Genomic DNA, 16,613 nt, shown 5'->3' with positions numbered 1-16,613 from the left:
AAACAAACATCCATGAGGTTTTAATGAATGCTGTACAGTTTTTTTTAATAAGTTAATATCAACGTACCTTGAATAATGAAATTAATTCAAACTAAATGAAAGCTGACTAAGGAAATTTTAAAGATTTTAATAATGGCAATAATAATTTTAGTAATCTTGATAGTAATTTTAATATCAACAGTTATTTTAATAATCTCAATAGTAATTTCAATAATAATAACAATCTCAATAATAATAATTCTTTTAATGATATAGGTGAGAATTCCATTGTTTATTTGAAATGAGACCGGTATGAAATTCTGCAAAAATTTCCAGTCCTTTTGCTTATTTAAGGAATACATTATACTTCGATGTCACTGGTCAAAAAAAACGGATTTTGACGTAGGAAAATTCTATTTTTGGGCTCAAGCCATGTCGTCCTGATGGAAGGTCCTTCGGGCAGCTTCCTACGGTATAATATTTCTGTAAGTGATATTACAAGAGAATTACCGTTAGGTATCACAGGGTTCTAACTCCCGGAACGACTATCCTAAGATATCGTGCTGTAAGAGTTAAGACATGCTGATGACCCATATAGACTATTCGAAATTAGTGTGAATCATGCAATAGGAGGAAGAACGTTTTGTTATGCTGCACCGAGACTCTTCAACGACCTTCCACTTGATGTCAAGAATAGCAAAAATGTGGCAGCTTTCAAGAAAAACCTGAAGACTTATCTCTTTGGAAAGTGTTATGATAGTGATCTGAAAACCATTAAGCCTGAATACAAATGCTAGCGAATAACTGAAAAGATACAGAGCTAAATATTACCTGGAAAGAAATTATTTTCACACACCAAGGCCCGCCTGAACAGACTCTTTAGTGACTGATGGAGGGCGAAAAATAAACCCCTAAAAGTAAAAGTAAAGTATCCGTAGATAACCATAGATATCTGCACCCCTAACACACTTAACCCAGTCATTTCATTTCTTCTTCTCAACAGAAATGCTGGAGACGCCGATAAAGCGAAGATGTTGGCCACGGAGTTTTACACCAGCACTCTTCCACCTGTTATGAGGGAACTGGACCGAAGACTGGAAGGGCGTGAATGGTTCTGTGGAGATAAGGTGAGGACTACGTAAAGGACTCTGTACAGGAAGTCCTTAACTGACAAACTTAATTGGTTCGAAGATGCTTGTAAGTCGAATTCTGTTAGATTTTGGACTAGGATAGGCCTATCCTGAATCCCTTCCCTATAATTTCCAGCTACAAACGTCAACTATTATTATTATTATTATTATTATTATTATTATTATTATTATTATTATTGATTGCTAAGCTACAATCCTAGTTGGAAAAGCAGGATGCTATAAGCCCAGGGGCCCCAACAGGGAAAACAGCCCAATGAGGAAAGGAAACAAGGGAAAATGAAATATTTCAATAGCAGTAACATTAAAATAAATATTGCCTAAATAAACTATAAATACTTTAACAAAACAAGAGGAAGGGAAATTAGATAGAATAGTGTGCCCTGATGTACCCTCAAGCACGAGAAGTCTAACCCAAGAGACAGTGGAAGACCATGGTATAGAGGCTATGACACTACCCAAGACTAGAGAACAATGGTTTGATTTTGGAGTGTCCTCCTAGAAGAGCTGCTTACTATAGCTAAAGGGTTTCAAATGAAATAGATATCAAGCTATTACAAAAGTCATTTTGCCTACTGTATTGAATTATATGATATTTATTTATTACAGAATTTCTTTATCTCTGTTATTTTCAGTTGGATTTGTGTGTACCTGAATGTCTGTAAGTCGAATATTCATAAGTAGTAGGTTTTTTTTTTTTTTTTTTTTTTTTTTTTTTTTTTTTTTTTTTTTTTTTTACCTAACCATATTAGAGAACCTAATAGAAACTCTGTGATGCGGATTGCTTGGAACAGTGATATAAGATGTCTCTTATAAAAGTATTAGATTAAATATTTATCAGTTATCAGAAAAAACAATTTAATTTTTTTATCAAAATGTTATGGAGGACCATGAAAGATTTTGAACCAATACATCTTTTTTTCAGTTTGTTTGCTAGTAGCAGTTGCTGCGACAAATACCAAAGAATTTTATTTTATTTCATTTTATTATTTATTATTTTATTTTATTATTGTATATTGTTCCTTCAGAATAATGTATTGTACAGTTTATACAAGACGTCAAAACTGCACAGATAAAGAAAACACCTAAACTACTATATTATTATTATTATTATTATTATTATTATTATTAGCCAAGCTACAACCCTAGTTGGAAAAACAAGATGCTATAAGCCCAAGGGCTCCAATAGGGAAAAATAGCCCAGTGAGAAAAGGAAATAAGGAAATAAATAAATGATGAGAACAAGTTAACAATAAATTATTCTAAAACAGTAAAAACGTCAAAACAGATATGTCAATTCTTTTTAGCGAGGCAGATTTGCACAGATTCGCTAGAGTGCCCTTTTAGCTCGGAAAAGTTTACTGATCGCTGATTGGCTGAACAAGATAATTCTAACCAATCAGTGATCAGGAAACTTTTCAGAGCTAAAAGGGCACCACTGCGAGTAGGTGCAAATGCGTCTCATTGAAAAAAAAATTGAGTAAATCTCCGAGTTTTATCAAATATTTTTATTAAGAATTTGTAGTCGAATTTCAGAATTTATTTTTACAAGACAAATTCAGTAGTGTGAAAGTTGCATTTCGACTTTTGGATGATGATAGCCTATTGCTAATGGAGGGGCCATTCAAGCCTTAGTACGTTTTATTGAATGAAGCTTTTAATTCAAATTGGCATGTCCAATACAAACCCTGAATTGGATTATTGTGATGGATGTTGTCAAGCCAAAAGCAAAGAATCTTCAAATTGCAATCTGACTTCCAAGTTAAGGAAGTTTTCTTCCTTCTGAGTGAGGGTCCGTAAAGGTATAATTACCTAAAAGCAAATTTCCTAACCTCCTGCTTTTGTTTGATATTTATTATTATTATTATTATTATTATTATTATTATTACCCTACCTAATTTGGAAAGCAGGATGCTATAAGCCCAAGGGCTCCAACAAGGAAAATAGCTCAGTAAGGAAAGGAAATAAGTAAACAGAATAGGGTGCCAGAGTGTACCCTCGACCAAGCGAACTCTAACCCAAGAGACTGGAAGACTATGGTACAGAGGTTATGGCACCACCAAGGACTAGAGAACAGTGGTTTGATTTTGGAGTGTCCTCCTAGAAGAGTTGGTAACCAAAGCTAAAGAGCCTCTTCTACCCTTACAAATAGAAAGTAGCCACTGAACAATTATAGTGTAGTAGTTATCGGTAACCCCTTGAGTGTAGAGGAATCTTTCGGTTATCTAAGTGTTGTCAGGTATATGATGAGGATGGAGGAGAATGTGTAAAGAATAGGCCATAAGCTGTAAGTAGAGAGGGATTTTATGTAGTATTACCTGGCCAGTCAAAGGACCCAATAACTCTTTAGTGGTAGTGTCTCGACAGGTGGGTGATGCCTTGGCCAACCTACTACCTACCTCTTGATCTCTTCCCCTCACTCGGCTATCTAACTTGTGTAGCTTCTCCCTTATTTTAGTCTGATTTCTCATCTTGTAATTAAATCGTGCATTCCAGGCCAACCTTAGGATATTATAGAAATCGTACAATTTCAGTTCTCAGGTGAAAATATCTTTTCGTAATTATGATAGGAGAATTGGTAATAATAATGATAATAATAATAATAATAATAATAATTATAATTATCATCATCATCATCATCATTATTATCATTATTATTTATTACTATTTATATATATTTTTATTTATAAAGAAAACCCCGGTAAACGCCTTAAACCTTGGTTCTTATTGGATTGTGAACTGATGAAAAAATTGTAGATTCTCTGAAATTATTTCAACTTTGAAATCTTGTAGTTCCTTAAGTTCCCTTTGTATCCAAGGATTTTTTTCTTTTGATTTTGTTTTACAAGTGATATCAGTGACGAAATGTAATGTTTCTGGTAGATTTGTATTAAAACATGTTTCTGAGTTTTCATTTCTCACTGAGATATAGTTTTCTTGAAGAGACAAATAACAAAAGCTAAACATTTTTATCGGAAATTACCCTCTATGGTTGTTTGTCTTTAGCCCTCGCTTGTACCAGGTCGTTAAAGTTTTTTTAGCAGGTTACTTTAACACATGAATTTATTTTGAGTGGAAAGGGGTGGAAGAGGGGCTTGTTAATCGCAAGCTCAACTTCATTTTTTCTCCAATGCCATGACTTGCATGAGAAGATAGATTTGTTATTTATATAGAAGCCTATGACTCCTCTGTCCTACTCAGTCAGACCTCTGGGCTGTTTAGTTTTGTAGTTTATTCACTTAAGATCACCTGTATAAATGCATGAAACTTTGAAGTCAAGAATACAGTTGCAATGGCATGGCTTCAGGTCCATGAGATTCCATAACTCTTAGCTTGATGGTTTTATAGACTGTTAAGTAATAAAAATAATGTATTCCATCTGAAATCTGCCGTTCTTTCCCTGATTGACTTTCTTAATTCCTCAGATGACGTGGTCAGATGTGTTTGTCTCCTGCTACCTCAGCCAGCTGAGTGCCCATCACGAGAGTTCCCTGGATGCTGTTCCAAGGCTGAAGTCTTTAGTGGAGAAAGTCATAAAGATCCCCCAGATAGAAAAGTGGATTAAAGAACGTCCTGATACACCTATGTAAATCATTTCAGGGTCCGTGAATTGCCATTGTATTTCTCCATACTGCTGATTAGCACTGACTTTTGATAAGGAATGGATTGACCGGAAAATCTCGCATGAACTCTGATGGATATGACAGATGAGAGAACCACTTGGGTTTGACTTCGTGAAGGCCTGTCCGCATCCTTTAAAAGGCAACAGGTAGAGCGGTAATGTATTTTTAAGACCGTTGACAGAGTTTCAGCGATCACAATTGATGAATCTGACCTCTTCTTGATACTGTTGGCTAGTCAGTAATAACTGCAGACCATTGGTTGGTCAGTGTGAACTGCAGACCATTCATGTTAGGGTGAAATAGTCACACAGTAGCAGCATTGGAATAATTTCAATAAATTTTGGGATGTAGCATCTGTCTCTTGCACAGATTAAAGAGGTATAGTAGCTGCATAAAATGAAAGCTTCAAATTGAAAAGTAGTATGCCGTGTGCTACAGGGAAATGTAGTTGATAGTTAGCGGGCTCTCACGTGCATGTCTCAGTTTTCTGCAAATACTTATTTGTTTCGGACGGTATCATTATTACTTTTCATGACCATTTCTAGTCCCTTTGTTTAATGTAAAGTAAAATCAGTAATTAGCAATTTGATGTTTTATCATTATTTCAGTCTTAGGTATCAATTAAGTTTTACATCAGTATTAAAATCCTAACAGTTTATTTGCTGATCACTAAAGTCGTAGGTTTTATATGATCGCTCTGTGTTTAATCAAAGAAATAGATTGGTGTTTCCCCTTTGGAAGATAAGTCACTGCCTGGCTTCACAGTGGAATGTATTAGTGTTAATTGCTTATATCTTCTTGGCCTCTCGTCTGTATGTTACCATGTTTGATATAATAGTATCTCTAGCATGTTGCAGGTTCTTTTATGGTAACTGGAGCTTTGGCTTCCCTGGCATTGTTTAATCATTTTATTGTGAAAATACTTCAAATCAAAGTGAGGTCTCGTCATTTGTGAAGAAAAGTTGTAATAGGTTTTTTCCCTAGGACTCTTTAACATATCAGTAATAAGCAAAATCTAAGTATCTTTTGGTCCATAGAAGTCTTGTGCTGACAAGAAAAACTGCTCTAAGTGCATATAAAGAATTCCTCATTTATAAAAACTCTTTTGGTATTTTTCTTAAATGCTGTAGATCATCTTTGTGAGCACCAAAGATACCCTCATTTGGCATCAGAAACTGGTGCAGTCATCTCTCATAGAAGAACCTACTGTAAAAACAGCTTGTGCCTATGGTTTTCATCCAAGAATAAGATGGGAAAGTCTAAACATTTTGTTCTTGGCAAGTGGGTACATGCATTTTACACCTACTGTGATGTAATGACATGTATTGTCCTTGTGATTTTTGCAGGAAGAAGACTAAAATAACTATGCCTTGAGTCTCCGAGCTTCCTGTCAGAGTTTAACGAAATTCTTAAAAGTTTTCCAAAAGGATATTTTTATAATGAAGACCTTTCAATACTTGTAATTGTTGGAAATGTCAGTTATTTTTCCTCCTGTACCAATCATCTTAACTGTCACCATAAAAGTAATCTTAAGTATCAACCTCTTCAGAGCAGGTTAGAATTGTCAGCGCCATCTGAGTGAGCTTAATGTACAGTAAAATGTGTATAGGTGTTGGGAATCTTCTTTCAGTAACCTTGAAATTTGAAGGTATGACAGAGGTTTCCTGGAGAAATTCATATATCAAGCATTTCAGCAATGTAATCAGTAAGTGAATTATTTTGACTTAATGTTTGAAGTCCAAAATGAGTCTGCAAATGAACAGGATATCAATTGTTACCTTTTGAATTCATACAGTAATATTTGTGGTTCAGAAAATGGTATAAAATTCAGATTTATCTCATTTGCCATAAAGAATACATTTACATAAAATTAAGACAAAATTTGCATTTACTCCGAGTTTAGTTGAAATATTAATGAACCTAAAATGATATTGAATGTGATACTAAAAACCTTTTCTTTCATGTATTTCAAATAAATACCTCCCCCCACCCCCATAATGTTCTTGATGACAGATTTGATAGAAATAATTTTAGACATCCAAGGTCAGGCTATTATTTTCAGAACAAATACTGTACCTGAACCTCGGTCAAAGAACTTTTGCTGGGATGGGTTGATTATAATATAATTATGATATAATTATCCCCACACATCCCGAAAGTTATGTAAAGCCATGTCTGAAATAACCATTGAATTTTCCTATAATTTTGTGGTCTAAGGTCATGCCAGTAAGAGGCACTCAGGAAATTTTTATTGTTTTAATAAAACTAAATTTTAATTAATTACCAAGTCTTAACAGTAGTTTAAAGCTGGTGCAATATTTTAACCATTTAAAAGAATATATTTAAACAATAAGAAAAATATATGGCCTGCGTTTAAATGGAGAATTCTAGACATTATAGACATTGGCCTCAGTTTATTGGTGAATATAACCTTATTTGGCTACACTGGACCAGTGTTATGTAAACCTGGTTGCAAATAATCAGTAATATAAAATGCTCTATGTAGTGATATGAATTGTATCGACTTAGCCAATCTACAAATTAAAGGTTTAATTGTTAAGCCCTGACCACACGATCGAGCATGCCCGACTGGCAAACAGTGATACCAGACCACAGTAGGTAGTGAGAATGAGGGTTGATGACATCAGAAGTGGTAAAACCATAGGCAGGGATCTGACAATCAATATTGCTGCCAGATCTCTGCTGTGGTTTTCCCGTTTCTGACGTCATCAACCCTCATTCTCACTACCTACTGTGGTCTGGTATCACTTTGCCCGTCGGGCAAGCTCGATCGCGTGGACAGGGCTTTAGCAGCATATATTTGGAGTTGTTTTTCAAGCATGACCTCCCAGTGACAAAGCCAGCAGCAAAGCTGTGTGCTGTGACCATTAAACCCAAATATTTCCACGTGGTCAGTCAAGCATTGGGTCAAAATGTTCACTGTTGTTTTCAAGAGAACATTTTCTTTTACTTAAATCTAAATTAAAGGAATGTGAAATGGAAAATATGTAGATGCTTTGGTGTGTTGCTTGATCTTTAATAGAACAGAATTAGTGTCCACATTAACCACCTTCCAGTAAGCCATTCCTGTTTGTGTGTGTTCTTGTATACATGTATAAACTTTAGGATAACTCAGTGTACTGCCGCAGCCAAGTCAGCTCAAATTGTTGAATAGGGTTCTCCCTTGATCTTAGTCAAACTTCTGGTACTGCTGGGAAATGTCATACATACTGTAGTGATGGTTGTTATTGGCCCTATGTTTAACCACACTTTCTTTAAATTCCAGGAGATAACTTGCATGTGTTTCTTGATTAACTCTCCCACCTATGTAAAATTGTCTTTTTTATATCAAAATTGTTTCTTTCTAAACACCTCGTTTACTTCCATCAACTTATAGTTAATTTCAGAGTTGTTTTATTTTAACCATAATTTGGATAATGCATATATCCAGTGTTTTTCTTGCATATGTACTGTATCATCTGAAAAGTTTCTTCACATTGTCTTTTGCTTTCACTTGATATACCACTTGATACTGTTGCTTTTGCCAAATTATTCAAAATTTGGCATATTGCATTTCTTTTACAAACCAAATTTGAAACTTTAAACTACTGTACTTCAAACTACATTATTGAGACTTTGAGGGAATAGCTTTGTTTTAGAAATACCAACCTTGGGAAATGTATCCTCTTTGTTCCCAACTAAATTCAAATTAATGTGTAAGATGTAACATTAGCCATCCTAATTGTGATTTGTCTGATGTAATCTGTGTATAGTGGCAACTAATACACGGTGTCATGTGCCTCGTCAACTTTCATCAATTTTATTTTGTGCTGCAAAAATAAAAATAAACATAATGTACCATGATACAAAATCTTCCCTGCTTCAGTTCTTATTTGACTATTGCTGTGAAGCATAACATTTACCCTTAAGAATTAAGGTGTTTTAGAATTAAATTCATAATGTATGTCTGAGCTATGTACCCCAACATGTAAAGGTCGTCCCTCTGAAAGTGAAAAGAACTGGATGCAATATTTTTTGAAGAGTGTTATCCAGGGTGTATATTAGAGTCAAGACTTTCTTTTGAACATTGAGATTCCTCTTAGTAATACTATGAATGTATGACAAGGGTTTGTCGGATTTTGTCTCTTATGATGTGTAATCGAGCAACAATAGACTATAGGCTGGTCAATTCGAGGGAAATAAGTTTTTCTATTGATTGTGGAAGCAGCACATACTACCAGGTATAATTTTAGTCTTGGAGTGATACTGTAAAGGTAGCTAGGAGTTAGTGCAAAATAAACCAGCTTTTTGTTGTTTGTGCAAATCACTTTGCAATAGCTACCAAAAAATGGGAGAATTAAGTAATGCTTGCAGACTTAGAATATTATGGTAAAGTTAGAATTTTATGGCAATGTGATTAAAATGAAAAATATTGTACAAGATTTAGTTCAGACCTAAGAAAACTTGTTCAGATGAACCCTTCAGGTTGATTTTCTTTCAGGGCTTCACACTTGTATTAATAACAGGCTTTTACTATTTATTTACTTGAAAAAGAATAGTTTCACTTGATTGATAAAAAAAAGGACTACAATAAAAGGGCATTAACATAATACATATGGATAATGAATTAACAAAATTATAAAATTTTAAGTGTGACTTTTAATTAGCAATAAAAAGATTGTAAAGGAATAAATAAATAAAATCAGGTAGTACAGTATTAAATCTAAGGTCAGGTAATCTAAAGGAAATGTACATGATGTTATCAGATGCTATCTGAAAATCTTCAATGCTGATTGGCTTATGGTATCGGTAAAACTTTCATAAAGAAGCCAAAATAATTACGCTACATACAGTTATAATCCTTATTTGGGATAAGAATTTTTGTTTTGAATGTTTTGAGCTACTGAATAAATGCAGAGTTGATAATTATAAGTAGAAGCATATCAGAACTCACAGGAAAGAAACTTGATGGCAAATGGAATTACATTTTAGTTTATTCCATTGGTTACCTGTAGATACTTAAATTGGGATTAAGTAATTACCAGTAGAGTAAATATCTTTATATATGGACTATTGACATTTTTAGCTAATGTAAAAATGTATAAGGTACTGGCAAAAACAATTTAGTAGACTTGGTAGGAAAACTTGGAGTAAAGCGATTAAAAGAAAGAAAATAAACCATTAATCATTTTAATTGGTTTGGTAGATTCTGTTCTTGGCTTGTATAGTAGATGTAACCCCAAAGTTAGACTGTAGACTTACAGATTTCTACATTTTAGAAGTGTTATGTTTAGCATCAGGTTTATACATGATATCTTCAGATAGTCGTTCCGGGGGTCAGAACCCCGTGTTACCTGACAGTAATTCTCTTGTAATATCACTCGCAGAAATAATATACAGTAGGAAGCTGCCGAAGGGAACTTCCATCAGGACGACATGGCTATCTCTCCCAAAAATATATTTCTACGTCGAAATCCGTTTTTTCAACCTAAGATCCTGTTTGTTGTAGTTATGCTTTCATAACCTATATGTTGTTAACACTAGATTGAAATGTCAGTCCATCGTGCGCATTGTCAGGGTCTGCCGTATGGTTTCTCACGAGCGAATTAAATGTCATTTCAGTCAGAGGAAAATGTAATGATGTGATTTACTTGTACAGCAGTAAACAAAGTTGATCCTCATTTTCCTTGCAACATAGATGTCCAGCTTCAAGTTAGGTCGTTTCCATTTTGCTTAGAATTAATAGTTTTTACCCCTCCAAAATAAAGGCCTCAATAACTGTGTATAATTTTTGTTTATTAAAAGAAAATGTCTTAATAGGTGAACATAAAAAGAATGGGGAAAAATATCCATTCTCAGATATTTTCTCCAGTTATATACTGCATGCACCACCTCTGTCAAGAATACCTTTGTATTCAAGGTAAGCAGAATATATCTGGATGGAGATGGTCTTCTATTCATTCTTATGAAACTTTTGGCATTTTTCACCTCTATATGTATAGAAATACCATCCCCCAATATATTGCATAAGAGTTTCAGGGATCCCATCGTAGATACATGGGAAATTACAGTACAGTATATGCAATTTACACCATTTTAATCGTAAACAGTTATATTTAAGAAGAGTGTGAGGACAATTTAATATGCCTTACATGGTTAATTGAACATGCATGTACCTCTGCCATATAGTTTTTTTTCAAGGTTTTAATATCATCAAACTTGTCCATCTACAAGGAAAAGAGATTTGAAGGAGAAGGAGTTGTAGTTATAGTTTCTTACTCCAGTTCATCGTTGTCCAAGGAATAGGGTTATGATCTTTTAGGTGTGGCATTTTTGTCGGTACCGTATCTTCATGTATATTAGCAATCTTGGATTAAAGATTTAACAGGCAAGATGAGCAATGCAATTTAACGTAGGCAAGTCTGAAGCCTTTGTCTCTGAATTATAGCAGAGACTATTTTCTGATTATGAAGGTGAATTTTTTTAGGCAATTTTTATTTTTTGTAGGATTGCGCAACTTTTGGTCTCTATTGAAATACTAATCTTGTATTTGTGCCTGATATTTGAGAATGTTAAGAAAATCTTATCTTTTTCCTAAAATAAGTCTGTGTTGTATGATATGAAAAAGATGAAAAATTATACAGCAGTGTATTTCAAATTATTGATACCTAAACCTTTCATCTCCACTTTAACCACAATGTCTGTAAGTAGCATATTTGCATTTTGTACATTGTTCTATAGATGTCATGGACCACTACTCAGAACTACATCCTTTTCGGTGCATTTAGAAAAAATAGTTCTTTCACTACTTTACTTTCATTTTTTGTTTTTAGATCTAAATAAAAACTCATCTTTGCACTTTAGCTGCTATATCCTGTTAAATGATTGATTGATATTTTAATCATTGACTATTTTATCACAGAAGTGTATTTACATATCCAGAAACCCAATTTGCTTTAGCCTTAATGGAAGCTGTGCAAATGAAATTCAGGGAAACAAACATACAGGAAGCAGAGAAAAAGAGGAGCCCATTGAAGGTTTCTTGATGCATGCAGACAAAACCTATGTATATGAAACCTAATACTGTACTACTCTGAAATCCCAGTATGTATGCCAAAAATGTACCTTAGTGTAAAAATCTTTAACTCGTTTTAATTTTCCAGATTCATTGAGATGTTTCATATTTGTCATGTCTGTCTAGTAATTTTGAAATTGAAATTTTGTTTTAGAAGTACGGGTGATAATGTGTATCCTAAGTATTTAAGCAGAAGTTCAAAAAGTATAGTACTGTATACTACTCTAATGTACTATGGAGTTTGATTTCAGATGAATAACACGTTGAGATAATATGGATCCCAAAATTCACGTGGTAAATCACACACTGACAGCTTATAGGCACAGCAATTTGTTTCATTTATGGCCCACGTTAATTTATTAGATTTCATTTATTATAACTCGGTTTAATTTATGAGCAATATTTTCTTTTATGACTGGTTAATATTTTAGCAATACTTTTTTTATGGCTTTGGTTGATTTGTGACCTGTTTATCTTATACAATAAGGCTCAAGTTGAATTGATTTGTTGTTAATCTATCTTTCCATGAACCTCTATATGGTGGATTACCTATACGTACTATAGTACTGTATGTTGAGAAATTGAAAAAAGTGGATATGTCTTATTGAAGTTATTTGTAAATTTTATACAGTTGATGGCATTGAAATTGCAAGTGATGTGAATAGGATGGTGTCATTTGATATCATTGATAACTCTAAAGGTATGTGGCATTTATCTAAAATTAAAACTAGTTTGTATCTGAAATTATACATGTTCACCTTACATAGGTAAACTCACATATAATCCTTTTCTATTTCAAAGAAAGATCTTTAAAATTCTACAAGAAGTCAGTCTAACATGGCCATCCCTATCAGAGCATTTAAGCTCAGCAGAAAGGTTGTATACTGAATTATGATAATTGTCATTGATATTGCTACTGCCATAACACAGTGAATAGTTTGCCTGTTGATAATGGTTAGCCATGGAGCGATAACTATTGTTACATTAGAGTGATTAGCCTATGAAAAATGTTGTTTCCTCGAATTGCATGATAAATAGCGAACTAAAACTAGATCAGCAATCCTACACGTTTCTAATCTCTTGATCAATTTAATATTATAAACAGCTGCTGGCTCTACATGCTGTAGCCTTATAAGCGGCCTTATTAAATCAAGATGTTGACAAAAGAGGCAGCTCTGACGAGGTCTTTCATATAGATCAGAGAGAACTTTTGAAAGTCTCTCAGATCACAAAGGAGAGGGAATGATCTTTTTCTTCATTTGATAAGTTAGCTGAACCAGGCTAAGCTATAGCTTCAGCCACATAAGTGAATTTGTTATCTTTTAGCTTCTGAGAAATAGCAGAATTATAGGGTATAGGCTGCAGTATCAATGTAGGTGGCTTCAGAAACTTAAAGGTCGGTTATATTCAGAAATATCAACTGTACAGTATGTGGAATTATTCTTTTGGCTACAAAAAACGAACTGGTTATTGTCTTGCATATACGGTGTCTAATACATTCATTTTTGTATCGCATTCACTTAAAGTTTATACTGTATTTTGAATTCCTCATTTGGATGTTATGTTCATGTTGTTTGAATTGTAACTCACTTTTCTATTATTGTATGACTCTTTGGATGTACAAAATGATTTCCCTCAACCTTGATATCATTTACCTCTATTGTAATTCTGTTTTGGTAAATAATCTTTATTTAAGTTAAAAAATATTATAATTTGAAAGCTTTCAGAAAACCTGGCTACTATTTTTGTACAAGATTTATAATACAGTACTGTAATTGTTTCTGTGACCTTGTGTTCAAACATATGGCTTATGAATAACTTTCCACCTTGTCTCTTTCCTGACGATGATCTATTTAAATTTATTTTACTTTTAATGCTGAGAAGTGATTGCTTTTATTTACTGTGCAGCATTTCAATGGCATAAATGCAAATATCTAACTTAAGCAAAGTAATGAAAGCCAAAGAGTAAATTCATAGAACAAAAAGAGAAAAATTATGATTCACTTAAATTCTGTGGATATTTTTGTATGATACAAAACGTATCCTGAATTCAAAGCAAAGCTTTGAGAGATTTAATGGTTTCAGGTCTAAAGTTTGTTTATTTACATTTGTTAAAATGTACAACGCTTGGACGTTCATTTTACAGAACTATTTTAATTCAGCAATAGCGTATATGGTTATTAGTATTTATATGTCATGCTTTAATAGAATTTTATCAAGTTCAGGTATTTGCTGTGTATGAATAATGTATTACAGTTTGTAATGTTCATAGGACCATGCAGCAAATTGGACTACCATAATATTTTTTTTCAGGCATTTTAACTGCTTTTGATTCTTAATCTGCATTTGGTGCTTCATCGTTATCTTTTTTTAAGTACAGTAGCTAAATTATCCATGATCCAGCTTTGGATGGGTGATTATTTTTTTCTAGTGTGAACATAATTATTGTTTTCATGCAGTAAATACTGCATATTGTCCTTAACTACTAAAATATACTAATAGTCTTAGAATTTATAAAAATGCAATCTACATATGACATTATGTACAGTATGTAATTGGAAAAAAAAACTTGAGAGAAAATCAATTGCAAGTCCTTTTTTATTATTATTATTTCATGGTTCTTCCAGTATACTGTACTGTATCATATTTAACAGTTGTTTACTGGTGCAATTTGAACTAGCTTTGTTTACTGATAGAAAGAATATCTATCAAACAGCAATGTGCTTAAGGTCCCTCACATGTAACTGGATGCTAACCATAATTCACAGAATGCATTTCATGAAATCAGTTGCTTAAAAATGTTGTGGGAGTAGAAATCTCAAAAATGTGCATGTAATAGGTTGTATATGTGAAAAAAAGTGGTAATACATTTGTTCTGTGGAGGTGTTATTATAAAAGCCGTGCTTTGCTAAAGTTAAATTATTCACAATTTATTATACTGTATAGGTAAAGACAGTCATAGTTTTGCATGAATGAATGATGTAATTTTATAATAAAATCAATATAAAACAAAAATAAGTTTTTTTATCGATTTACATCATTATTTTAAGTTGAAATTTGTATGTTGACAATTTTTTATTTTTAGTCTGCGAAGAAAGGAAAGGCGGCATCAGTGACGAGCTGGGCAGGGGGGGGGGGAAGAGGATATGTAACGGCTTCTCACCTATCCTTCTCCCTAGTTTCCTAGACTGGGTTAAGTCTGTCAGGGGTGTAGATATCTATGGATACATCCTTGATTATACACGATATCTTAGGATATTCGTTCTGGGGGTTAGAACCCTGTGATACCTGACGGTAATTCAATTGTAATATCACTCGCAGAAATATTATACAGTCGGAAGCTGCCGGAAGGACCTTCCATCAGGACGACATGGCTCGAGCCCAAAAATAGATTTTTCTTACGTCAAAATCCGTTTTAAAGGTACAGTATCTTTATTGTATATAAACATGATTCTAGTTTCTCAATAACAGGTGAGTTTTCTGGTTCATATATTAAATTTATCTTAATTTATTTATGGCAAATCCACAGATAGTATATCATGAATGCTTCTGAGTAATTGGAACAGAAGTAAAGATTTATTTTTTTTTCCCATTTATTATTCAAAAGAAATGATTTTTCCAATAGTTGTACCTTCACGTCCATACGTGATGAGTATGCATGTTTTGGACAACTTTTAAGAAACAATTTGCATTTACAATTATAACATACAGTTGATGATATAAAGCACTTGTTTCTTGATTGTACAATACGTACTGTACAGTATGCAAATGCTTAGGGACACAAATGACAGGTTCACAGTTGTCCATAATGCAATTACTGTAACTCGTGATTGTGAGAGCTGTAGTGTTATCATTCTATGAAGTTATAACTGCTATAATTTATGAAATGTAAGAGCTAATAAATGTACATACCAGATTTTTTAAACTAAACTTTAAAGCAAGAATGCCACATATGTAAACGTAAAAGATTTCACAAAACAATAGTTGTAATATTTTTATTTAATTACGTGAGAAATATTGTATAAGGGTCGACCGGAATTCCATTTCAGACAGATAATACGTAAAATTTCAACTATGAGAGTTGAAATTTTCAGCTTGGTGGTCTGATTATATCATCTCTTAGTACTGAACTAACCCACGCAGTGATTGGTCAAAGAAAAACCAGGATAACAACAATTTAATATAGTATCATGTTGAAGAATAGCTATGCCGAAGAAGAAATGACTTCATTCTACACCTTATCAAGGCAGAAGATAGAATACAATGGTTGTTCAAATCGGTTGTTTCTGAAATACATCGTAATGCCTGAAGAAAAAGATGTTTGCCATCTGAGTTCCTCTTGGTGAAGACTGTTCACAAGATAGACTTCTGCTTGTACAAGAACTTTTCATATTTTTTATGGTTGATCAAGATACAGTACCTGGCTTCCTCTACTGGTGAAGTAGTTTCCTTGCTTATCTGTTGGGGGATTTGTGTCAATCAATGCATTTCTTTGACCAGTCCCGTTTAGTGCCAGAGGCAAATTCATACTGGCTACCACTGAATATTTAGTTTGTAGAGAATAAAGGAAACCTGGCATTATATATATATATATATATATATATATATATATATATATATATATATATATATATATATATATATATATATATATATATATATATATATATATATATATATATAAAGAAGGTGATGAATGCAAGAGTTGATGGGAGAAGTACAAGAGGAAGGCCAAGGTTTGGGTGGATGGATGGTGTGAAGAAAGCTCTGGGTGATAGGAGGGTAGAT

General features: G+C 33.3%; 1 protein-coding gene across 2 annotated transcripts in view; it reads left to right on the top strand.

Moving 5' to 3' along the window:
* LOC137638720 (hematopoietic prostaglandin D synthase-like) overlaps positions 1-14,832 on the top strand; it is a 433,150-nt gene extending 418,318 nt beyond the window's left edge. For both annotated transcript variants that reach the window (XM_068371046.1, XM_068371045.1), the window contains exons 5-6: positions 983-1,106; positions 4,553-14,832. In XM_068371046.1, the coding sequence (XP_068227147.1) occupies positions 983-1,106; positions 4,553-4,717 (289 nt within the window). In that variant the 3' untranslated portion in view covers positions 4,718-14,832. The remainder of the gene's footprint in view (positions 1-982; positions 1,107-4,552) is intronic.
* Positions 14,833-16,613: the final 1,781 nt, after the last annotated feature.

The sequence above is a fragment of the Palaemon carinicauda genome, chromosome 3 (assembly GCF_036898095.1).
Source record: "Palaemon carinicauda isolate YSFRI2023 chromosome 3, ASM3689809v2, whole genome shotgun sequence".
Classification (NCBI taxonomy): Eukaryota; Metazoa; Arthropoda; class Malacostraca; order Decapoda; family Palaemonidae; genus Palaemon; species Palaemon carinicauda.
The sequence above is the reverse complement of the archived record's forward strand: the minus strand, read 5'-3'. Positions and strand labels throughout refer to the sequence as shown.